Consider the following 26,634-nt stretch of genomic DNA (forward strand, 5'->3'; position numbering starts at 1 on the left):
CTGCTGCACAGAAGCACATCTTGCTTTACATAGCCACATAATCATAATAATTCTATACATTTCATCTCTTTCACAACCACTTTCCAGCAAAGTAATATCTTCAAGACCAACATACCACACATCTAGAGCTACAATATTATCAGGACCAGCAGGTCCAAAGATTTGAGACCATCATCCCACAGATTTTAGTACAAGCCAATAATGTCAAGACCAGTAGTCCAAAAGAGTCTCTAAAAATATGTAATCTGGGGACCATTTCATGAAGGAACTTGTCGGATAAAATATCTGACAAGTCTCTTTTATCCGACAAGTTTTGAGAAATTCTTTAGTCCGATTGGCTGATTTCTCTGAACTTGTCGGATATAATTGACTTGTCGGACATTTTATCCGACAAGACCTTTCATGAAAGGCCCCCCAGGTACATATGAATAAGAAATCTTGATAAAGTTTTCAACATAGCCTCTCTGAATAAAAACGAAACAAACAAAAATATGATATTGGTAGATCCTCTCATTTTTGTGATACTTGATTTGGTTTGGTTTTTTTCAGTATACTCAATCACTCCCAGCAAAATATTATGCAATCTTTTGAAATTTCTCAGTTATATCAAAAATACAGATGTACTCTATATACATTACAAGGTGATAACAGAGTGAGCACTGACTTACAGAATTCTTATATATTAAAATCTAGTACTATCACAACACTTCAAAAAGGATCTCACCAAATAGAATTTGATCAAATATATATTTCATATACAGCATTCATTCTTTGGTATCAGTCAAAGAAATGTGTTTCCTTTATTTTGGGGTAATACAAGATGTGGACGGATAGATTTTTGATTTTGTGTTTTTTATTTTTGTGAATTCATACTGCCCAGTGATTGCTTCTGTAAATGACAATGTAGAGGTATTTGTGGTACATTTTGTTGTCACTTGCATCCAGTGACATTTCTGAGGAAGCGTTGATGAAAAATTCAATCCGGCATCATGCCACATTGCTACAATGTTTCAGTTCATTTATGGCGTTCAGCAAAGGACTATGCGTGTCTTACACCTCCTATTCATTCATGCTCCCTTGTGAAGATGGTAAGTTTTTACACCGTGAAAGACTTTTCAAGGAAAACATTGTGACAGATATTCCTTTGACTCTGTTTAGAGAAGAATCATACATGATGTACTCACAGAAAAACAATCCCTGTGTCAGTTCATTACACGTACCTTGATCATAAAAGCTACGTGGTGCCTGAAACAGTACTAGTATTCATTTTGTAATGTAGTAAAGAGAAGTGAAGGCGGAATGCAATTCTCCAGTTCATCTCGGCTGGAATGTTCCCCTAGATCCCACAGCTGTTTACATAATGGAGCACACTGACGAGCTGGTTTCTTCTGTTGGTCAGACAAAACAAATTGTACAATCGAATATAGTCAAAAACATTAAAACACCAAAAGACACACACAAACACAAAAGCAAGCTTACACAATAATGATTACATGCAATACAATGCATAATGCCAAGGGTTGAGTGTACATGAACAGTACCACAGTTGGAGATAGATTTCAGTCGCGCCTGCTAACCTTCTGCACTATTCACCATTTGATGGATACACACATTCATGAGCATGAATCTTATCTAGAGGTGACTGCATACTACACCTCAGCACTGCAGAACATGTAATATTCTATGCATACAGTTGCACTTAAGATACTGTATACGCCAATATTTTCGCGTACAGATATTTTCGCGAATCACGGTAGCAGTGGCATTTTCGCATGTTGTTAAATTCGCGATTGATACTAGTAGTAGTATTGTAGGGTCTACTGCCAAGCCCGAGAAACACGTTCAAACACTTGCCAATGTACTCGTAACGTTTTTCCATTTGCACTGTGACTTCAATGAAAATAGAAAAGACACAGTAGAAGATTTATAAAAACGAAACAATTACGGCATTCACAAGTACTCAGTACCTACCAAAATGTTGCAACAAATAGATGCAAGACGACAAAGTTTCAGAGCTGCGCTAGCGCTAACAAAAGTTTTACATGCATCCTATTACTAGTGTACACGGCCCTGTCGCTGTACACAAGTTTCGCGCTAGCTGTGCACAGTGTCTGGTCGGGCTAACATGCATCGTAACTACTGCAGTTGTATACACGGCCCTGCGCACACGGCGTCTGGTCGGGCTACATGCATCCCTAGGCCTCACTGTACCCAACCACATTGAGCCAGTGTTCGTTCGCTTAGGGTAACGTAGCACGGAGATTGCACGTTTTAATGCATGTTTAGCATCGTACTGCACTTCCACAATCGGTCGCACCTTGGCATACGTACTGGCCGGTGTAACAGCCGCGTTCTGGTCCGGCCAGCGTTGGATGCATTTTGTTATCAATTTGTACATAAGGTATTACGGGGTAATATTTTCGCGTGTCTTTAATTTCGCGATCAGCCCGAAGCTCGCGAAATTCGCGAAAATAAAACCCTCCCGAAAATAACGGCGTATACAATACACGAAGAAAAAGATAGAAGAGAAAGAACAAAGAGAAGAAGAAAATGCAAACGAAGAAAAAAATACACAAAAAGCTGGAAGAAGAAGATGAAGATAAAACAGATGGAGAGGAGGAGGAGGAAGATAAAGAATCAAACAATAGAATACAAAGAGATGGAGAAAGAAGGAGAAGCAGACAGAGAGGAAAGAAGGATGGTGAAAAGGAAGAGACGAAGGAGATACAAACAAGGATGAAGGAGAGGAAGGTGATGCCGTGATAAAGAAGCTCGAGGATAGCGGAAAAATGTGAACTTACTTCCTCCTGCAGCCCTGGGCTCTGGAGCGGAGGACCCACGGGGCTGCTTCAGGATGCCTGCAATGATCTTGTCGGCCACCATGTGGTTGGAAGCCACCAGGACTCCCTTGATGATCTGTGTCGGGATGCTCTTATGGCCAGACTGCTCGGCAGCATCCAACATCTTCTTCAGCAGGGCCTGAGGGTTGGACAAAGTGGATGGTGGGAAGAACGGTTAGGAGATGGGGATGAGTATACCAGTGTGCCATCATTATAGAAGCAGAAAGATAAATATTCCAATGGGTTGTTTGTCTGAGCCCATGTTTTGTAGAGCATTATTACGTTCCTGCTTTTCAGCTGATGACAGGTCGGGTCATCGTAACATCCCACATTTAATCTAAATCAAATATTACTGACAAAATTCAAAGACGAAAATGCTGCAAAGCAAACATACTGTATCTGTTTTCTGATTTCTTCTCAGCTTATGAACCACTTGTCAAGATTCTTTCACAGTTAATGAGTGACAGGGATGACTACAAAACTCACCATCTTCATGTCCATGCGCTCCTGCTTCTTCTTGTAGATCGCTAGTTGGAAGTGGTGTGCAACCTTGTTGGTATCTATAGTCTGGGGGACATGTAGGAAGTGACAAAAAAAACATGATGTTATCAAAGGTAATAATTGACACTTGAGAACCATCCCATTCCCATGATAAGAGATTTTGACATCTCCTCATAGCACATCCCTAACTTCTAACTTTTATGCAAGGTTCAACACTATTTCTTTCTTATGGTGGCCTGATCGTGCCACCAAAACATATCTCTTCTTTAAAAGTGATATCTATTTTTCTGGTGGCTCTGGGCCACCGGGCCACAGCTATTGTCTAGCATTGTTTTACAGTAGCTTTTATTTTCATGGTTTTCTTATTTTCAGCATATAATAGATAGTGTCATGTGAAGGTGATAAATTTTGGTATTACAGTTTTGAATGTAACCCGAGAGCAAAATAGAATGTAAAGTTCTTCCACGATATATAACAAGTAACAGATTATATAACTGTCATCAGTGAATATGGGATGCAATATGTTTATATATGTTTCCACCATACTCTTACCACAGCTTGCTGAAAGAAACTGTGCATGATTTTGAGCTGGTAAAATGCTTGAATAGGTCGTGTTTGTTAGCTAGCTCTTGGGGCTGTTAACAGCTGCTTCCATTTGCTTTGCATTGAATACTTTATCAGGATAGAATATCAGTAAGGACAGAGAGCTGGCGTTGAATCCAGACACAAGAAGCCATGAAATGAAACCATAAGAGGGGAACAAGGACAAATAGACAAACTACAACTAATAAGTATGCCCATTTTTTAAAAACAAAATATCTTTCTGTTGCAACTGATTGACGTCGATGTAGGGCAATTGTCAATCAGTTGCAATGAAAATATCTCGACAGAAGAAAATCATGAATTTGAAAAATATCTTTCTCTCTTTTTTTCTTTTAAAAAAAAGTGTTTCAAAGTAAATGCCTTGAATATTGGATATACTAAATGAAAATTATACCTCCTAATGCATAAGAAGCCTTTTATTTAACACCAAAAGAAGGGAATATCATCATCCAAGCAAAAGCTTGTGCATTAGTGCATTCATAATTGGTGCAACTGACTTGGGGCACTGACTGATTTGTGTTTGAGACAGTGATCATTACTTTAAACACAGCATAAATGATTTGTCATTCCTTCTTTCTTTGCTCACTATGTCTCTTTTTTCTACATTGTTTACATTCTGTAAGATTTATCAGGTAAAGGTGAAATTGGAGAATATCTTAAAATCTCCCACTGGAAATACATATATGTATTTGACTGTGCATCAGAGGTAGAGAAGATTTCTGAGCAAGGATCTGCAGGATGTCTTTCAAACCAAAATGTGATTATCTGGGATGGGTTATCTATTGTAATAATGGCACAGAATCAGTCGTGGCATCTCAGCAAACCACACAGTTCATCTTTATTGCTGCAATTAGATTGAAATAGTTCACACCAACAAGTGCTCTGGTGCTGGCAAACTGATTACCTGTTTTCCTCTTGCATAGCAAACAAAACCCTTTGCTAAGATCACTTGTAAATTTAGTCAAACAAACTGTGATCATCAAAGATTAATCATGTTATTTTTAATATCTCAATGACATTCGACAGTTCAGCAGCATCACCATGAAGCAATGATGCACTACCTACTCATCAATCAACCAAATCAACAACCAAACGGTGTTATGTTTTAAAGCCTTTCAAGCTCCACAAGTTAATGGCAAGGGCCTTCACAAAAATAGCCATCATTACTCTCATAAGATAGTACACCTAAGAAAAACTTAACCCTATTTTAACTGGGCTATTTGAGACTAAGTTTTTACTGGGGGGGTCAATTTGACCCCCCCCCCCTTCAGATCTCGGCCGCTGATCGCGCGATCGCCGCAAAATTTTGCCTGAAGATAGAGCTGGATGTCAACTACAAGATTACATGTTCATACAATAGAAAAATATTGGCTTTCTATTTTTAGTAAATTAATTATGCAAATTTATGCATGAAATCATATTTTCACCTATAACTCCATTAAAATGACTGAAGGATCTCTAAATTTTTGTGTCAGAGTTCCTCAAGACACATCGAACAATTTTCTTGTAAAAAAGTAACGAAATTAAAATCAATTTCTTTTGTTTTTTATTGTTTTATTAATTTATGTATTTTATTGTTTTTCAACCTTTTGTTTTCTATTGTTTTTCTATTGTTTTTTGCCAAAATTTGTTGCAGGCACTTTTTCAAGCTTATCTACATTAGAATTGATTAATTTCAATGGTTAAAAGTTGAAATAATCTAATTTATATCGATTTAACAAAAAAAAAACCACAGTTTGCATTGGATTTGCACACAATATCATAAATTTGAGCCATTTTTGGGTTGACATGCATATGCAAAACATTATGTAACTTCAGAACAGTGTACCCGGACGTCGCAAATTTGGTCTCAAAATATGCGGGAGACTTCAATAAAAAAAGTCATGAAACAACGCAGCAAAATCTTTGCGCGTTGCAGATTCGTAGCGCGAAATGTTGAGGGGGGCAATTTGACCCCCCCCCCGCCCCCCCAGTTGGAATAGGGTTAAACCATTTACCTAGAAATATCACCAGTGACTGAACAATCAACATTGAGGAAGATTCATGCAATTGAAAGTAATTTCATCTGTGTGTATTCAGCCAAAGACAAAATCCAAATAATTCCAAATATTTAGAGCAGAAAGTTTCATGAAAGTCGTCATATTTGTTGATTGACACTGGGATACACTATCAAGACAGCAGTGCATGGTTATGACACAAAATCACAGCAAACACCTCTGACATGAATGTCATTTGTTAATCACTCACTCATCCACCATAAGTCAGAAGAAAAATAAAAAACAGAAAAAGAAATCAGGCTAAAACTTACAAAGGGATTCCCATCTGGAGACTAATAGGAAGTATTATGGAATCAGTGAAAATGGATTATGGAAATGTCTATCACATCAATATCATAATAACAATAATAATAGTTATGATAGTGGTTATTTGTATAGCACTCATGCCCACCTTTCGGTGCTCATGGCACTTAAATCAAAAGCAAAGCTCTGCCAGAATTGTCAGAGTGAAAAATGACTGTAACTTGGAAACACACACACACATCAAAAGCATTTCCTACGTTTTGACAGAAATCCAGACTCCGAGATCACCAAGATATTTATCAAACTTATCATTACCTCATGTTACACTTATGATCTTATGTCTTGAACGATCAAAGTTGAATAGGATATTTGTCTTTTCCAATGAAGCATGATAAAGGATGATTTATTTTTGTTCTGAACTCTTAAAATATGTAATTAGAACATGCAAGTAGTGTATATTCTTTAATGAATCAAAGAGGGTCACAGAAAACTACAGAAGTTACAATCACCTTGACATTTTTAAAATGTCAAGTTTGTCAAGTTTTCTAAAAGCAGAAGGGAAAAAAAGGTCAACACATTTACTCAGGAATTGCGAAGAACAGAAAGTAAAGAAGAGGGAAAGGTTCCCAAAATATCAAACAGAAATAGTATGAGTTCAGATATTCGATGAAACATGCAATCACTTTTAGTTCTATCACGCTACCATTATAAACTAGATGCAACATGCTGCAAAAAGCTTTGAGCAACATGGAATGGAGGAGAAGTGTTTTGTAACAAACGCTTGTATCATTACCGTACTCTACTGTACCAAAGAGCATGAAATCAAATAAAAACAATAAGCAGCTAACTTCTACAAAAAAAACAACAACAAAGCCATAGCAATGGAAAGTTCTTTCACCTTCTCGATGGCCGCCACGGACGACGAAGACGCTCCCTTGGCCAGCGTCTCAGACATGTTGATCTGCTTGGTGTTGAGATTCTTGGTCCGGCTAGACGTCTTGGGTTCCTGCCGGCCCCACACCTGTATCGTCAGCATGCCATTCTGGAGGTAGTCCACCAGCTGGGAGGTTGCCACCTGAAAGTTGTAGAACTTCCGGTAGTTGAAATCCGAGCTGCCGGCACTGTCCTTGCAGTCTGTCTTGTTCTCCTCGTTGTCAAGGTACATCTTGTACATGCAGAACACGTCCTGTGGACGACGATAAAGAGGAAGGCAACATTTAGCTCTCTAAGGAAATGATACTTGATCTCTAGTCGGTACTGTTGCCTTTGCAGCGCTATGATGAGTGATGATGTGACAAATGATTGCTTAAATCATGAGCTTCAGATATAGTTTACAATTTATATATACCACAACAAAGGACATATCACAGCGAGAGCAAAAAGGATGATGATAATGACGGAGATGACAATGCTGATTTTGATGATTATCGTCATCAACATCACCATCAGCAGCAGATTATCATCTGTATTATCTATCATTATTATTATTATTATCATTATCATTATCACTCTCTCCTCCTGAGAAACAAACAGACACCTACCTAAGACAATGGTATATGGAGTCTTCTGTTTGTTTCGTTTTTTGTCTTTTGATTTTGTTCAAACTGCTAGATGTATTTCAACCAACCTCTAGCAAGGAACACCAAACTACTTTACTCAGGAACCTCAACTCTTTTATTCCTTGAAATGTTTTAAAATGGTAATTTACCGCCAGGATATGAAAAAGAATTATTCTTTTTTTAATCAAAAGGGGAAGGTATATCACACAAGAACTACCAAACAAAAAGAAACAAAACCACACACACACACGAACACACACACACACAGCCGTTACCTTGTACTTATTTGGGATTCCAGTGACTGCTCGGATCTTCACAACAAAGTTCACACATCGTCCAATCAGCTCCTTGGGATCATCCACAAAGACATCATCAGCCTCTGTGAGTTCTTTGCCGTTGCTATCACAGGGAACAACCTCGACGTCGAGCAGACCCTGCTGCTTACCACGGTAATCGCTGATCTCGATGGACTCCTTGGTTTCAATCTGTAAAATGGTGTCAGAGTTGTTGTTGGTAGTTTTGATAACATTATCATTCAATTTGAATATGTACGGCAAAGACTTACATTTGTTGCATATTTTGAAACACTTCTTTCCCCTTGCTCTTCTCTTTCTGTTTCCATTGTTATTATTGCTATTGGCATTTTCAAATCTAATCTTTCTCAGAGAGCAATTGGTAATGAGGACCCAACTAATTTTGAAATATCTTCTGGCCAGCTTACCTCAGTATATTAAAGAGGATTCTCAACAGCAGCATGCCACAGAAAGGAAAAAATGCCTTGTTACTGCCTTCACTGTTTGGATATATGGTCAAGTTCAGTTAATGCTGTCAGCGTGTATTTGTGACTGGTACAACCAAAGACTGGATACCAACTATGAAATCAGTCTGTATTTCTATAAAGGAAGAAAATAAATGTAGTGGCAGAGGGCAAAAGTGGCATTAGTCTTGTTCAAAGTGTTGGGACAAACTAAATTTCTTTGGAGTCTATGCCTCAAGAATGGTTAATGACAGGCAAACGGAAACATCAGCAGAAAGGCAGTGCCTCTGCAACTGCAAGAGATGGGAGAAAATCTAACATCAACGCTCATACTAATGCTAACACTTAACACTAACACAAACACAAACACTAAAACCACTCCTTTTGTCAAAGTTGTCACTGACCATGTATGCAAGACTCTGGAGGTAGACATTGACCACTCCAATCTGGACCTTGGTGTCAAGGGGCTCAGTGAAAGGATCCTTCTCCTGTTCATATCAGACACGAATGAGTGGGAAAAGAAAGAGGAATCAGACAAATGATGGCATGTCTCTACATTTCTAAGCTTAGAAACTAAATGAAGATCATGGACACATTTCTGTCATGAAGATCCACAATCATTATCTTTCGTAAAATGAGTGCTTGAAAATAGACAGAACTCATGTTTCCCAAACAAAATCCACTTTCTTTTCACCATACAGAACAGCTCTGCAACATCCCTCATATGTCAATAATAATACCGATAACTCTTCTATCACTTGATCCATGTATATAGAACAACAATTAAGGAGTCACTGTGATCTTGGACTCTTTCTGGCTTGTGTGCTGCACTTGTATTTTAGTCCATTTTCCTTTCTATTTCAGCTCCCCTTTCACATGATGTGATACACATTAGGTTTTTGCTATGGAATTACATGGGGAAATAATGTTTTTGATCATTTTCCTGACAAAATAGTGAAAAAGAAGCAAACAAAGTGGGGATAAAAGTGAGATAAAAAATGCTGGTATGAAAGTGACAGAAAGTTCTACGCCATGCTGCATCTTTGGTTGGGTTCTAAATGAACCAATGATATATCTCACTTTCCTTTTCTTTCAACCTATCAGAATAAGATTGCATTCAATTTGTAATGTGTATCTTAAATATCACTTCTTCGCAAAAGGAACCGCGGGTGCTCAGATGAGAGCAAATCGTAATGATATATATTGCATGATGAGAAATTTGTGTAAAACTTTATCAAGAAAGATAAGCTCAAGATACAGGGAGATAGTACAAAGTGCGGAAAGAGTTGTTTGAGAGAGTAGGATGCAAACTGAACTCAGTTGAACAAAGGAGAACTTACATCAGGCAGCTGCCAGTCGGATCCCTCAGCAAAGTTCTGGTACATCTCCTGCATGAGGTACTTCCTCCTGACAAACTTGTCCCTTGGCCAAATGTACTCCAGTTCGTTCTCCAAGTTTCGCACTTTCACACAGACCTGGCAACATCACAATAATCATCTCAGATTAGTGCTTATTAAAAAATATATGAAATTAAAAATTCTAGCTTCATCATCAGCAAAACAGACAAAGGAATTATGCAGTATGACTTCAAAGACATCAACATTTAAACTGTGAAAAGGTGCATAATAGATTGTATGAATTTACATAAGTGGCTGGTAATACACACTCCCTCATATTTCTTGAGGATATACATGCACCCATACAAACTAACAAAAATACAAAGAGCGTTGTTATCAAACATAAATCAGTCTGAGATATCTGCTTTTCTCCAAACTTGCCAGAAATGTAAACAACAGAAGTTGTACTATTGGAGAGTGGCACATTGCAAGATGGATCCCATGTTTTTACATACAGTTCTGTGACATGTTTTCAATTTATTGAGATGTGATGATTTACACTGTATTGGTTTTATCTAGCAAGTCTACAGAGTCATAATAACATTGATAACAGTATTAAAAGTCATGCTGCTGCTAATGATGATAAAGTTTATCATGGAAATAATAATCTCAATAACAATTATAGTAAGAACAACAATAAAAATAACAACTTATCATGCTAGCAACAATAACAATACTAGTAACAACAACTTACAATGCTAGTAACAACAACAGTCAGATTAATGACAATTGTTTCCTAATGGGTGGTGTATACCATACACTCCTGACTCACCTCTGTGCGGCCATGAGTGAGCCCCCTGGACTTGGGCGACATGACGATGACCTCAAACTTGACCTTCCTGTCCAGCTCTTCGCTGATGGCGTTGGCTTCCTCCACCAGTGGGATCATCTCCACCAGCTCCTCCTGAAGCAACAGGTCCTCTGTAGGAGACAAAACATTTACATTAAAGGGACGGTACAGTTACCACTGACATAGGGCTTCAGGTTTCCAACACTTTTTGATGATGATTTTTTTGTTGTTGAGAAAATGAGAAACCTCCTATGAAATATGAAAGAGCACATAATTCTACAAGGAATTCAAAGTTTATTTGCTAAAAATTTGGTTTTGAAATGGCTGAGATATCCAAAACAAAGCCATCCTAACAAAAGATTGGACCCACCTTTTATTTGGGATCACTTTGGTTTTACTTTGGTTTTTTTTTTTTTTTTTTGGGGGGGGGGGGAGGGGATGAACTACAAATAATGTGCAGTACTGTACTCCACGATCGCGAATTTAACCACTTGTAAAATTGTTGGAAAGTCTTGATTCACGAAAAATTAGACTCGCTAAATATATGGTGTATATATCCTATTGTCAAATGCACATACTTTGCAACATCTAAAATATATATTTACAAAAACGAATAACAGCTAACTACAGTATAATCTGGACCCTTCAATGAGAATCGACAACAAAGTCAAATCACCTCCTGATTTCTTGGAGGACATGTCGAATCCATTCTTCTGGGCAATCTCCTGCTGAGCCATCTCGTATGTGACAACGCCATACGCAGAGGGCGTGGCAAGCTTGAGGGCCGGATGTTGGAATACATACAGGTGGTTGGACCCAAACATTATCCTGGAGGAGAAGAGATGAATAAAATGCTGATGGTCCTAGACATACTTGACAATAAGTCTTTCTGTGGAAAACTTATTACCTTATTGTATATTCCACCACTACTGGACTAAAAACAATTTCACTTTGTTCAAACATCCCTGTATATAGACTCCATCTGTGGTGTAATCGGTATCAGCGAGTTGAGCTAACAATGTCTAGTTCAGCCATAGAAGTAGCCATCAGACGTATATGTCTGTCTGTCTGTCTGTCTCACAAACACACACACACACACACACATGCTGCATTGTCCAATTACTTTCTTCTTCTCACCTGTCGTTATGGTCTAGTTCCTGTCTGGTGAGGATGGGGTCACCGTTCACCAGCAGCTTTGCCTCTGGGCTGACCTTGTCGATGAACACCTTTCCTCCATCATTGGTAATCACTGCATGCTGCTTCTGGATGCTGTATGGTGTAACGTTTGACATGAAGTAACAGTTTAATAACGTGTACCAGTAAAACAAATTTTATATGTATGTATGATACATGTACTTATACATTTATCCATGTTGCAGTACAAGAACAACTTGAAGACTGATTTACCGTATTCTAATTATCTATGCCAATAAGCAAAAATTGTTATTTTTATTACATGCTACAAGTGGTTGAAACCTTTCTTTCCTCCCTCCTCCCCATATGTCAATTAGGAAGCCATTCTTATGAGCTGATACAGCATCAAATTTCTTTATTGACAAGAAATTCAAACACCATACAAAGAGCCATCAATAGGTATATTTCAAGCAGGCATAAATACAGACAACATGTTTCCTTCGGTTTTCATGTAAACACTCACCTCAGACCATTGAGGACGATCTCTGGTTTGACATCAGCCTTGTCGCTGCCAATGTTGTACTTGCCGGGTCCGAGGAGGTGCACGATCATACCGGTCAGGGCGGGGTCAACGTTGAGATTGTAGAAGTGCGGGGTGGTCTTGCACGCCTCTTTCTTTGCCCTCTCTGAATCATCCCCACTGTTTGCAGCCTGTAGGAACCATAGAGGAGGTAAGACATAGATGGCATAAAGCATGCTGACTGCTGTAAAATGATTGAAGTATGCCAAATTGGCAACTTATGTCCCCAAATCCTTGTTGCCAATTTAAAGATTATGTTGAATACTTAAAATAGATTAACATTTCACAAATTGCTCAAAGGGAATATGTTTGTATTGTCTGTCATACAAGATAATGAAGTATCAAGACTGAACACATTTGTTGAAAAGAGCAATACTTTCTAGAAAAAAAAATTGTAAAGATATTTTTCATAACGATACATGGTAAAAGAATTCTGCAATGCAGACGAGTACATGAAGCACAATATACCTTTACGCTGTTTCATTTTCAGGAGCTAAAGCTGCTTTATCTACATGCATCTGACATGTGAGCTTTTGCTTGGATACCAACAAAATGTCAGATATAAATCTTAATACTAGATGCAGTCCTAGATATTCAATAACGCCAATTAGTAAGTTTTGTGACCACTCCATGTCCACATCATTAATTACAAGACAAGTACATGAAACACATGTACCTTAAGTGAGTAGCAAATAAATGGTTTAAAAAAAGAAAAGAAAAGGCTAGAGTAAGACGTATTCATGAAGTAATAACAACAGGTAATAACTAAAACCTAAATTAATCAGCAAATGTAAATACCTGTTTATCACCTGTTTGTAAGAGATAAACCAAGATTTTTTTTTCCTTCTTTATCTAATAGGCCTGTCTTGGCAATGCTAGGGGAATATAACATAGAAAAATACAAAACAAAACATATCTTCCATTTTTTAGCTTGGCGGACATCAATGGTACCATAAATGACTAAACAGTACAATGACTGAAAACCAGTGAATCTTTTTGTACAGGCTGACAGACAGATCTTCCAAAAGACTGACCAAGTTACCTCTAACTACTAGAGGATTCCTACCTGCCCCTTCCTAAACCTAAGGAGGAGGGGGGTTATAAAGAAGGTGACATTTCTATTATTTTCTGTGTAGAGTTTGCGTTCACTCACATGAGCCTGTCTGAGTTTCTCTTCCCATGTCTTCTTCATCTCCTCCATCTCCTTCTCGTTGTCAGCGAGACGAGCCTCCATCTCTTCCTCCAGCTCTGCCTTCAGTCGCTCCTTCTCTGTGGGCCAAGAACAGGATCACTGACTGTTAATGGCTTGACCATCTCGAAATCATGACAAGGTATTCATCATTTTTTCCATATATTTTCTGCCCTTATAGAATGTGGGAAATGTCTGTTTTGGAAAGTTTATCCCTCATCTAGGAAATATCCTTGATGCACGTCCTCTATTCCTCACACACTTGAAAGAAAGAGAGCACCTTCTACATGTATGTCTTCATGTGTCCAGAGTTAGATATACGTTTGGACACCGTACATACAAAAACATTACATGTATATGATTACACACAGTCTGTCTATTCCAGTGAAGCAGTTAGACAGTCACTTATACATGTAATGTCTCCTTACTTTCATGTAAAACAAAACACAATGACAATAGAATTGTTGTGAGCCATGCAAAAATGGCTACATAGCTGTTTTGTATCATATTCACTGATCTGCTAAAGGACACTTTGGACTACTCATACTTCCAGTTACTCTGATGTTAAAGTTAAAAAGAAGGTACATTATCAAACAACTAATAAGCCACAAAGATTTACACAAAGGTCATAAAATACCAAACTGATACCAAGCTGCAGGAAAATACATTCTAGATACATAAGCTACAACAGAAAGAGAAATTCATGGTTTTTCTTCTTTTTTTTTTTTTTTTACTGGCTCATCTTTTGGATATTCACAGGCAAACAACAGCTGAGATGAACAACAGCAAAACACAAAGGCCAATATCATAATTTCAGCAAGACTCTGCGCACTCATTTCTTTTTTTAAAAAACAACAAGTTAATTAATCAACTTGAAAAAAATAGGAGAAGGAAAAGAAGTTCGAGGGGGGAGGGGTGTGGAGTGGGATGGGAAGTGCCAGGAAGAAATACATCAGTTTAGGATGTGAAACTCCTGCACCGCAGAAATTTGGGTGAAAATCACAAAACGCATTTGTAGGATATTCATATCACCTATGTGATGGTTATGAAATTAAATAGGGGTCAAAGGGGGCATACAAGCACCACAATGTCAATATTATCTACCCTAGGCTTATGCCATGCTCCAGCTACAAAACACCAACATCCAACTACACAGAACATGTTTGTGACACAGTATAGTTGTTTTACTGTCTATGCCATATATTTCACAGTCATTCTCTTTCGTATAAAATCAACAGAATATCAACAAACGAGATTCTCAGAATCAACATTAAGCCAGAGTACTCCTCCAAAATACAACAATGAAATATAATTATGTAGATATTGCCCATGCAACATACAACTAGTGGCAGCAACACTGGAATATCCATGCTTAATGCAAGAGTTCTTGATCATTAATCTAACCTCTGGCATATTTGTCTTTCATGTCCCAATACACACAAACAAAGAAAGCTCATGATATAAAAATAATGATGATGGAAAATATTTGACACAGACAGTAGACGCAAGACACAAGTTGTGTGCTGAAAAAAAACAACAACAACATGGAAACCAGAGAAAGGGAAAGATAAGCTGTCGTGAAACACTGCTAGAGCACGAGTGATTTCTTCTTAATTTGTTGTACTAAGAAACAAAGCAATTCTGTGCAAACAAATTGTTGTGTAATTTACCTGCTTCAATTTCTGTCAATGCAGGAGACAGATGTAAAATTGACAAGATGCAGAAAGAAGCAAAATCAGAACAATGCACAAGTCGGTGATCTGACTCAAAAGTCACGCCTGAAAGACTGCAACTTCAGTAATGTTTACTTACAAGGTGATTACCATGTGTACTTAATTAAACTGTATGTATAATTAGTTAATTGTGTATCTCCATGTTGACCTAATAGCAAAGATTTTACACCAATTCATTACAGGTGTTTGTTTGTATTTTTAATTTGATATCCTCTTTCATAATGTATGCCAAACAAAGTTTTCATGAATTGAAAATGAGGCACTTAAAGACCTAGCAAACATATCAGATTTTCATTCACATTTAATACCATACACTCAGATTTTCACATTTCAATGTGCTTCACAAATAACCTTCTGCATCAATCAACTTCTACAACTTTCTTTTACTATCACTGACAATATCAAAATGAACCAAATAGCTTGTCCTGTTTTAAGTGGGTGAAGGAGAGAGAGCAACACTCTTTAATCTTATTATTTGGGGGGAGGGGGGAGGTTTAACCATTCTCACTGTCCTATAAATGTTGGTTATTTTAGGGTTTTGAGGTTCAACTACTGACCTTCTTCTGTCATCCCAGCAGTGTCTGAGTCGCTGGGGGCAATGGCACTTATCCCGCCCTTCTTGATAGCCTCCATGAGGCGAGCATTCTCCTCCTTCAGCTCCCTGATCAGCTTCTCTGTCGGGTCCTCGTTCACCATGGCAACGGTCTTGATCTGCTTGGCTCTGTCAGCTAGTGAGGGCAGCATATAAAGGACAGATGGATTTAATAGTTTATAGTTTGCAACATCTTTTTTCTTTTTCTGGATGTGTTTCTAGGTGTTAATTAGTGTACGCCATCATCACTTTACGTAGTTTTTGTCTCCCTCCACATGCCAAATTATATTTCTCACCTTTGAGCTCTCAAATGAAACCAGCACTTTGTCTGTCCTCCTACTGTACGTCACAACTCAAAAGCTCACCTTAGATGTTGTAACCATCTGCTTTAAAGATAATAAAAAGTTTTGGTACCTCAAAAGTTTCCTTGAATTTCCTTGTCTTAGTTTGTGTTTGAGGTTAAAGTACCTTTCATATAACTAACACTGTGAGACTTACTCGCCCCAAAGTGTTCTCATGTCTTAGTAATCATGCAATTAACTGCGACCAACAGCCCCATTCGCATAGCGACCAGCAGTCCCATACGCATAGCGTAATCGGGCTTCGCATTGTAGCATTCAGGATCATGACAGATTTAGTATCGCAGGATAAATGTCAACTTAAAATCCCAAAAATTCTTCAATTTCAAGACTTACCAATTAAGGTGAAGTATTGAAAACAGGCTTTGGGCAACGTTTGGTTCTGCCTATAGTCCCTTTCTGTTCGAATTGATGACTGAATGTGACTCGGTCGAGAGGACCTTGGGAGAGCTACCATACACTGAATACTACAGCCAGTGCATGCGAACACATCACATGCGCACAAATTTCAAATCCATCAACGGATAAGATGTTTGTGTGCGCATGCGCTGGCCGTAGTAGTCAGTGTAGTAGCTCTCCCAAGGTCCTCTCGACCGAGTCACATTCAGTCATCAATTCGAAAAGAAAGGGACTATTGGCAGAACCAAACGTTGTTCGAAGCCTGTTTTCAATACTTCAACTTAATTGGTAAGTCTTCAAATCGAAGAACTTTTTGGATTTTAAGTTGCCATTTACCCGCGATACTAATTCTATCATGATCCTGAATGCTACAATGCGAAGCCCCATTACGCTATGCATATGGGGCTGCTGGTCGCAGTTAGCTATGCGTACAATGGGTTGCACGCTGCTGGTCGCAGTCAGTGGTTTCGTACAATATTTATCGACGCCGTACGGCGACGGCTCTGGTACGAAACCATTATTGCATGATTACTTAGACATGAGAGCACTTTGGGGCGAGTAATTCTCACAGACAACGTACTTTAACGTGAAACACAAACCAAGACAAGGAAATTCAGGGAAACTTTTGAGGTACCAAAACTTTTTATTATCTTTAACATCTTTGACTCTCTCAAATTCATTTTGATTTTGATTTGACACATTTGTTTAAGTCCTCGTTTGGATAAGATCACACTTATCATCTGATTCCACCCACACAGGTGGACACTTGTGGAAATGTATACATATGCTGTGTTGATCTCTAAGACATTTGACATCAAAACCGCCGCTGGTGCGTATCATGTAAGTCTTATGAGAGACTTAATGTAATGGATTTGAAAGTCTCATACAGCTACAACTTACATATGAGCGACATTGGCTGTTCTGAATACATAAAGACTTTTGATATGTGATGACTTCATGAAATGGACCCAAGGAAAAGTTTCTCACCATATCGGAGAGTCGAGAGGGTTTCCTCGTAGTTGATGTCTGCGGGAGAGAGGGCAGCCACCATGACGGTCTTGCTGTTGCCTCCCAAGGCATTCTTCAGCAGTTTGGTCAGTGCAGAGTCACGGAAGGGAACTACACAGAAACAGGCAACATAGTCATTCAAATTACTTCAAGGATGAATTTGTAATACTGTTTACTCTGGTAATACTTAAGCATTGAGTGTGTGATACATACATGCATACATACATATAGGCTTGATAGCACATAAAGACCCTGCATAGTAAGTTTGCAGATCATTCAGATATGGCACTGAATTATAACAATCCAGATATTGATTGTTTTTTTTAACAAATAGAATTAATTCACAACCTTGCTTTTATTTCTCTTCTTGAATACGAACGATGTCATGCTGTCAACCACATTGAAGACAGAGAGAACTACATCCAATAGACAGCACGTCATCTATTCTTTGAATCAATAGTCTATGACTTTGGAACTAAATCACAAAATGTGTAACTGTGGTTTTCAGTGGGATTATAGTATATTTGCGTTTGCATCGATCATCTGATCATTATTTCAGTGAGCTGCTGATCAAAAAAAAATTTGATTGATAATGACGACATTTGTTTTTCACTTCTGTTTCTATTAGTGTAAATTCTTTTCTGCGTATTTCCATTGGCTTGGCATAGTGACATCGCAAGTAGTTGAAATCAAATCAAATGTTGAATTGATATGAGATGTCATTCCGTCACGACTGATGCTGACCTTTGACATTCATTCCTTTGGCCTTGTCTGCCAGTGCTGCGATGCAGTTTCCGAGAGACGACAGGGACTTGTTGATGGCTGCACCCTCCTTCAGCCGATCCCCTGTGGCTCCCGTTGACTCAGCCCTCTCACTGGGTGAGAAAAACGGAATGATATCATTCATGACTTGGTGTGACTACTAAGAGGATATATGCAAACAAATCCTGCTACCTGTGTTTACAGATTTGTTGTTAACAAGCTGGTTAACTAGCACTACAGCAGTGGTTTCTTGATTCTTGAATTTGTACCCCCACTCACAAGTGTTATATGCATGATGAACATGTGTTAATACAAGTATTTATAAGTCTCTGATTTCTGAAAACAAGAGTTTTGAAGGACTTGTTAGTCTTCAATACTGCTCATTATTCAGAGGGACTGCTGTCCATTCAGCCCTGCCTGCAGTGTTCATCAAATGCTACCATATCATGAGATACACTAATCCTGACTCCATACCTACATCTACCCAGGGGACATTTTCTACTTCGATATTAATGTCTACATCATGTAGGCATCTTATTTGGACCTGTATTCCTAGACTGAAGTAAAGATTGCTGCAAATACCAGCCTGCTGGGATTTCTGCTTCTCAACTTTCTAAACACAGTATAAGCTATCTTCATCCCATTAAGTGATCATGAGAAATCATTATTCATGTCATTACACTTGCTAATCAACAAAAAAACCTTCAAACACATATTCCTGCAGGTGTTTTAGGTGCATGGTCAAATAAACCACGACGTACCCCAACGACAAAGGCACATAGGCATGCTACAAAGTTTCCATGATTCCTGTCATTCTGGTGACTCACCTTCCAGCCAAGTCCACAAGGTTTGCGATGGATGTCTTGGCCATCTCCTGTCCTGCATCGTTGATTGTCTTCTGCGTGAAAGTGATGCTCATGATGGTGTGGGCGCGGCTGCTGGTCGCATTCATCTGGGTAGCAGCTACGGTCCGGTTTCGCATGCCCTCCTCATTACGAGCCTCAATCTCTGCATAGCTCTGCACTGGGGTGGCTCGGAGTTGCTCCACTGTTTGAGAGAGAAATAAACAATAACATAATACATCTCTCTTGCGACATTGCAGTGTTGCCCAAGTTTTGTGTTGTATTCAAAATATTTCAGATTATAAACTGCAAGCTAAAGAGACAACATCTTTTGGCACATTCCGTGACTGCTCTTCATATTAGTCAATCAAATATTTCTGCATACAGACATGTGAACTTATGTAAATAGAGCATATCGTCGGTTGAGAATGATAAGGGCGTTAAGTTGCCACAAAACCCATAGTGTTCAAGACCACTTAACGCCCTTCTCATTCTCAACAGACAATATTGAATTTAGGATGTACAAGAATAAGCTCAACATAGCAACAACAATGAAAAAGGGCAAAGGAAGTTTAGCAGGCTGCCTAATGTACATGCAACATTATATCAAGAAGTCTTAAAGTATACAAGCATTGTTTTTCAGATGATAACACAAAATTACAGCACCTGGTGGTGCTACATACATGTCGTTCAAGTCTGGGATATCACAATGCTCTCACAACTTACAGCAAGTTATATCTATCTGAAGCTGAGCTTCCTTTTCTGTTGACTCACCGTAGAAGCCCTTCTTTGGGTGCTCCCTGATCTTCAGCCCTCCCTTCTTGTTGGAGGCGGGGTTGAGGAGGTCACGCACCTGCTCGTTGTAGATCTCCAGCAAGCTGCAGGTGACCTCGTACTCTGCCTTGACCCCCTCGCTCTTCTTCTGGTCAATCTCCTGGAAGATCTTGTCACAAAATGTCGGCATAATACCTGAATGGCAGATGAGGAAATAAACATAATTGGTGACAGGATAATTACAATAATATCAAATTTATAAAAAGGTGCAGTATGCAAAATACTAAATGTATGTCCCTCATAAAAGACTATAGAAGAACATAACACAGTCTGCAGTTTTTCAACAAAGTTATTTCTGTCTGTGTACAAAGAGACAAAACAGGTTACTTCTACATTGTGTTTTTAGGTGAATGAGATACCATGGTTTTGAGATTACGGAAATCATCATCTAGAGGCTAACAAAAAAAAAAAAATGTCTAGGACCCCGTTTACAGTGCGAGGCTCGGCCGCGGATCGGCCGCGGCCGTGCCCAGCCCCGCTTCAGTGTAAACGCGCAAAAGGCCAAATGCGAGGCCAAAATTGGCCTCACATTTGGCCTCGCTCTGGAGGTGGTCTCGGCCGCGGCCGAGCCGCGGCCGAGCCCGGCCTTTTCTTGGTGTAAACGCAAACTGGGCCAAATGCGCGGCCAATTGCGCGGCCAATTTTAGTCTGGCTTCCAAACCCTCTGCCTGTATCTTTCACTATTCAGGATATTAACCCCCTCAACGTCAAAAACTAGTATAGTTTAAGGTGGTCTTGTCCTGCAAAGGATTTTTCCTTCGGCAAAGGCCTTTGCCTGAACGGCAACTTCGTCGACACGGAATTCATTTGGCAAAGGGTCTGAAAGGCAGACAATACCAAATTGCGTTTGTTTACAAGCAGAGCGCCACTACGACAAAATATTGAAAGATTTGAATTAAAAGCGCGGCCGAGCCCAGCAGTGTAAACAGATGAAATTGCGAGGCTCGGCCGCGCAATTGAGGCCGGGCTCGGCCGCGGCTCGGCCGCGGCTCGGCCGCGGCCGAGCCCGGCCCCGCACTGTAAACGGGGTCTGTGTGACTCATTCCTCCACTCCAAATGAGGAAATTTTATACAGAATCATTTCTTATATCCAACAAAAAGTTACTGTGGGCAATAATGAAATTTTGATTGAAAAACCAAGACAGATCTCAGATGATCATCATTGCATACCATACATTCCTTACTCTTACTGATGTTCATATCAATCACAATTTCCAAGACATTTCCTGTCCAATTTCATTGGTTTAAATTTTTACTGATCACTTCATTCTGCTTAATCAGATCCATTCAAAGTAAGTTTCTATATGGATATATTCATTCTCTGTCCATGCTTTATTCCTTTTACTTCCATACATGCTTTATCAAGCACTGCCCCAGTCATCCTCATTCCTACCTTTGTTTTCTCCATATCCTTGCATAGAATAGGACTTTCCTGAACCTGTCTGGCCATAGGCAAACAAACAGGAGTTGTAGCCCGCCCAGGCATTGGCCAGAACTCCACGTCCAAGATCCTCAAAGACCTTTTTCTGAGGTGGGAGAATTAGAAGAAGATGAGGAAAAGTAGGTAATCAGGAATGGGATTTTCTATAACTCATTTTGATGTGCATACATGATACATCAGAAAGTACATACATGTATGATATACATCTCAGTAGGAATAAGTACACTGCAAGATAGAGTTTGTTGAGATCACAGCATCCTAGTTTTTATTTCTGTTATGAGCAATGGAAAGGGGATCAGGAAAGGACATGCTTCAAATATGTAAAAAGTGTGTGAATTTACACACTTTGCTATTGCTGAATCCTTTCTTCTTTGCCTACTTTAGATTATAACAGGGTAATACAGCACATGAGTTGAGGATGCACGCGTTACTTTGCTTACAGCTTCTGCCAGCATAATGATCACAAGCTGGAATGTGAAACCTGCATTCTTCACAGGAAGAGATGTTAGAAGTTGTTTCTTACACATTCTGTTGAGATTGGGATTTTGAGGAGGAATTTACGTACAGAGGAATTATGGAACTGTATTTTGTATACGAGCCATGTGGTCTCCTGAAACTGAGACTCCTCTAGAACAATCAAGGATCACTCGTCCTCTCTTGTCATCTATTCCATGTACAGCATGGACAGATAATCACAATCATGATTGAAATCTGGAGGCATAGATGCACATACTATCTTGATGTGGTTTGTGACTGCTACGTACTACTGTACACTAATTTGAGAAGGAAAATGTCCTGCGAGTGGTTATTTATATTCAGGGTTTTTTTTAAAGAAAAATAATTAGAGAAAACTTCATGAATCTCAAAAAATACAGGGTACTAAACAAAGAAGCAATAGAACTTATGAAGTATTGGTACCTGGTCTGCATATTTGCTATTTGCTGGTGCCAAGTATCCATCGGGTGTGCTGGGTTCGACAAAGCCGTCATGTGACCAGTAGCTGAAGTCAAAGTTGAACTTGCGAGGCTCTTCGTTCTTGTCTTCAGGATTCCTGATGATTGTTGTGTTTCCATTCATAGCAATAATCAGCTCAGCATTGCGTGCCTTCTCTCTGGAGTTGTGCACTGGAGTTAAGGTCCAGCATAGGCACTCCTACCTTGGTATAAACCATTTACCTATTCACTCTATCATAGATCTGCTGACATGCATATCACACTCACAGTACAGTATTATCATTTAAGTCTGTGAGCTGAAAGCTTACAGTTCTAAGCTGTAGAACATTTAAAACAAAGTTTATTTCAATGACAGGTGATCAAGCATAAAACACGAAATGAGATCTGAAATATCTTAGCATGCATTCAGGCATACATTCTGTGTATACTGTCTGGTTGGAAGCTGCCATGTTGTGTGTTGGTAGAGGGAGCAGGGTAGAGTACATGTAGTTGTAGGAATATTGCAATTGCAAGTCTTAAAAAATATATTATTACCACACAGTTTTTAACATATTGTAGTACTACAACTTTTAAGATTAGCAGTAACCACCACAGAAGGCAGTTCACTAACAAAGAGAAGTACATTGTATTAACACTTGTTTTGTTCTTGGGAAAGGAGCATACTTTTCAAACATCAGAGACATTTTAAAAAGTGTTTCTTGTTGTAAATGAATCATATAACATTGTCACACATTACTGTGGTACTGGCAGCAAAGTGTTTCAAATGAGGTTAACTGTACGGTAGGCCATACTGTAATCATGAGTGTAAGGCCACATCTCACAAACATGTATGCGGCCTGCTTAACTGGCAATAATGTTACTAACTTAGCAACAACTTTACTGTACAAGTAAATGCAGCAGTAGCCAAAATAAAAACAGCACTGTCTAAAATAAAACAGCACTGCCTCAATTGTTTATCTTTGATCATGAGTTCATGTGGCTGTAGTTTTTCTATTCTAGTATTCACTTTCTTTTTTCTATTTCAATTCATGAATAATGGCTACCAGTCTACAGAGCCTATATTTTTCTCTTTTGTTTGTCGCATTGATGTTTGGGAAGAATGGATATCAGTAACTGGTAGAATTAAAAACGCCCCACTATTAATTACTTTTGATGATGGGAAGAAAATGTTGAAACTTAAATCGCCCAGAACCAGAAATTGAAAAATCAATGAATCAATTTAGCCAATTCACTCAACAGTATGACACACTGTCACTGGTTAACGTTAATATAATTGTTTACTATCTCGATCATATAGTACTAGGATTTTGTTATTTGCTACCATTAAACCTTGGATGTACAAAAGTAATCTCACTGCAGTCTGCAAAGATAGAACACTCAAGATCCTATATATGTTCCTAGATCCCATCATTGTCGAGTTTCAATGTTTCTGGACCAATATAAATCATCATACTCATGTTAAAAGGAAGCCATTATACTAGACTGTTTATGTGCAATGTGGCATTTATTCTGCCTATCTCAGCAGCGCTGTGTATGGTAGGGGTACCACCTATCGGCAGGGTACCTTCCCATCGGCACCCTACGTATCATGGCTGTTTGCGTATAGAACGCGAAGGTACGCGCGGGATTAAGTGTCATTAGCTATAAAGACAATAAAAACCAAGAAACGAAAATCAAACTCAAAAACAAACTAACAAACCAAGCTAAAAATTACACATCCGCTTAGTAACGACGCATGGCTGTGAAATTCACGTGTATTACCTATGCTGTGAAATTCATGTGTATTACCTATGGAGGGGAGGGGGTGCCGATCGCAAGGTACCCTTTTTAGCTGCGCGAAGAAAACGGAACGCACACACTAAAATTGCGCTATTTTAAAACGGAGATTCATAATCAACGAGACGGTCACGACATTCAAAACTGCAGTATTTATGGCATATTTGAGGTAAGAATTTTAGGCGAATTTGTGTCATATTTTTAGAATAAACAAGCTACAGATCCTTAGGGTGACGATCAATAGGTGGTACCCCCAACCCTACATACTGGCAATAATGAGAAAGTGGCATTGTCATTGCAACCTCAAAACATTATGATATCAGACCCTTTGATCACTGCAATAAAAAGTCTAATATCGGCCCTAATAAGTATGTTATTCAAGTGAACCATAGCAATTCAACCAATGCAATTCAACTAATTGGAACCAATTTGTAAACTTGAGAAGATCTTAAGTGCTTCAACTATGGCGTAGAACTCTACTGTAGTTCGAACACGAACATCACTACTACTACTAGGTACGTACATGTACGGGATTATTGAATAGGTGGATTATCGATCGCTTGAAATTGAAAAGGATATGAATGGCCGCACTCTCACTGCTACTTTGACGCTTTCCTCCGACATCTTCGCAGCTTATATCCACCAAATTCTTAGCAAATACCGTTTAGAAGCTTTTGAAGACTGTGATATTGCAGTTGCACGGAGGTAGATGGCCTAGAACACGAGCAAATTACCTTTCCAATACTCTGCACTCACTTTTAGGCCAGGGATTCGTCAGCCATTTTCCCCGTACACATGTGTATGTTGTTTATAGTCATCGCTATAGAGACCCGTGCTAGCCGGGGCCAGCTGACGTACGAGCCTGAAAAGGCTCCTATTGTCCTACTCAAAGGAGTTTGGTTGTCGGTAGGAAACACTGCGCGAGGCGCTAGGTGCATCTTCGTTGTTTACACTTCCGATATATAACCCTCGCTGAAAGGGTCTTAATTGAATTCGATGTTACATGTAGCACAGTATTGGAAGGGGCCAATTGGTCGGTCAAATCTCCTTCGTGAAATTTTTTCTAAAGTGCATAATGTGATATTCTAACTACCAATCTAATGAATGTATACCTATCTATCTACCTGTCCTGTCAATAAATCCATAATCTCGATCTGTCTATCCGTTCGATACTTTTACTCTACCTCTTTAACCCCATATCTATATTTCTATCATATCTAACCATGTGCGTACTATGTTTGTCAGTATCCTGTTTTCATACCCGAGGATAATGAGCAGTTTGTACGCAGATGATGAAAATATAAATGATAAAAGAAAATAGGATTCCATCGGGATAGTGAAAAAAACAAAAACACTCCAAACGTATAGTTGCATTCTTCAATTTTCTATTCTGTGAAGTAAAGGGAACTCACTCACTTTGTAATATTTCAAGATAAAATTAATACGGACAGAAATGGTCAAACCTTCACTCTTTCGAGATCCTGTTTTTGTATATCTGTTTGCGTATAATCTGCATAGCGATCTTGGGAGCTCGTTGTTAAATAATGTCGCAATATAATTTCGGGATCAGAATAGACTATATACCTTTATTGTGAACAAGGACAGTGGAAGATTTTTACATCAACATGTAAATGTCTTGCTTCGAGGAAAAAAATACGTGTATGTTTGTTATTATGTATCTTAAAAGATTTTCAAAAATGACTTTCAAAAATGAAACAATTAGGATTCTCTCAGTCTTCCGAAACACTCAAATTCCGTTTAGCCTACCTAGACAAAAAAAAATATATATATAAGATATAAATATATATATATAAATAAATATATATATATATATATATATATATATATTATATATATATATATATATATATATATATATATATATATATATATATATATATATATATATATATATATATATATATATTCGTTATTCTGAAGTTTCGTTAGTCCGTTAATGAAATTCGGTTCGTTAATCCTAAAATGACAAGAAGGTGATGCGTATAACAAAAAGTTCGGAATAATGAGTCGTATTTCGTTTTCAGATTACGTTCGAAACTTTGGGATAACGAACCATTTTTTTTCTTCTTTTTTTTTTGACTCATTAACGAATTTTCGGAATAACGATTTTTCTTTTCATTTTCGGAATTATGAATCTTCAGAATAACGAACTGTATATACCCTCTGTCTTGTCAAAGCGGAAAATATGGTTGGCACCTTGATGAGTTGCAATTATACAACCGTTGTCACTTTGCAGAAACAGAGCTTACTACTAAAGTATACGG

The 26,634-nt window shown here is 38.6% G+C and overlaps 1 protein-coding gene across 1 annotated transcript; it reads right to left on the minus strand.

The window, feature by feature from the left end:
- Positions 1-1,353: 1,353 nt before the first annotated feature.
- Positions 1,354-25,105, minus strand: LOC139722600 (kinesin-like protein KIF28P). Its single transcript, XM_071633902.1, has 21 exons — positions 24,929-25,105; positions 22,539-22,739; positions 21,573-21,705; positions 20,120-20,314; positions 19,331-19,550; positions 18,486-18,616; positions 17,721-17,852; positions 15,941-16,111; positions 15,321-15,332; positions 13,615-13,730; positions 12,405-12,592; positions 11,885-12,016; positions 11,424-11,575; positions 10,730-10,878; positions 9,901-10,035; positions 8,965-9,048; positions 8,079-8,288; positions 7,143-7,430; positions 3,327-3,407; positions 2,802-2,979; positions 1,354-1,388 (listed from the first exon to the last, which is right to left on the minus strand). Exons 1-21 carry the CDS (start codon positions 24,971-24,973, stop codon positions 1,354-1,356), a joined length of 2,988 nt encoding a protein of 995 aa, XP_071490003.1. The 5' UTR covers positions 24,974-25,105.
- Between the last annotated feature and the right edge of the window lie 1,529 nt (positions 25,106-26,634).

Source organism: Diadema antillarum, unplaced genomic scaffold (assembly GCF_040938485.1).
Source record: "Diadema antillarum isolate AM-2024a unplaced genomic scaffold, OU_Dant_1.0 scf00000167, whole genome shotgun sequence".
Lineage (NCBI taxonomy): Eukaryota > Metazoa > Echinodermata > Echinoidea > Diadematoida > Diadematidae > Diadema > Diadema antillarum.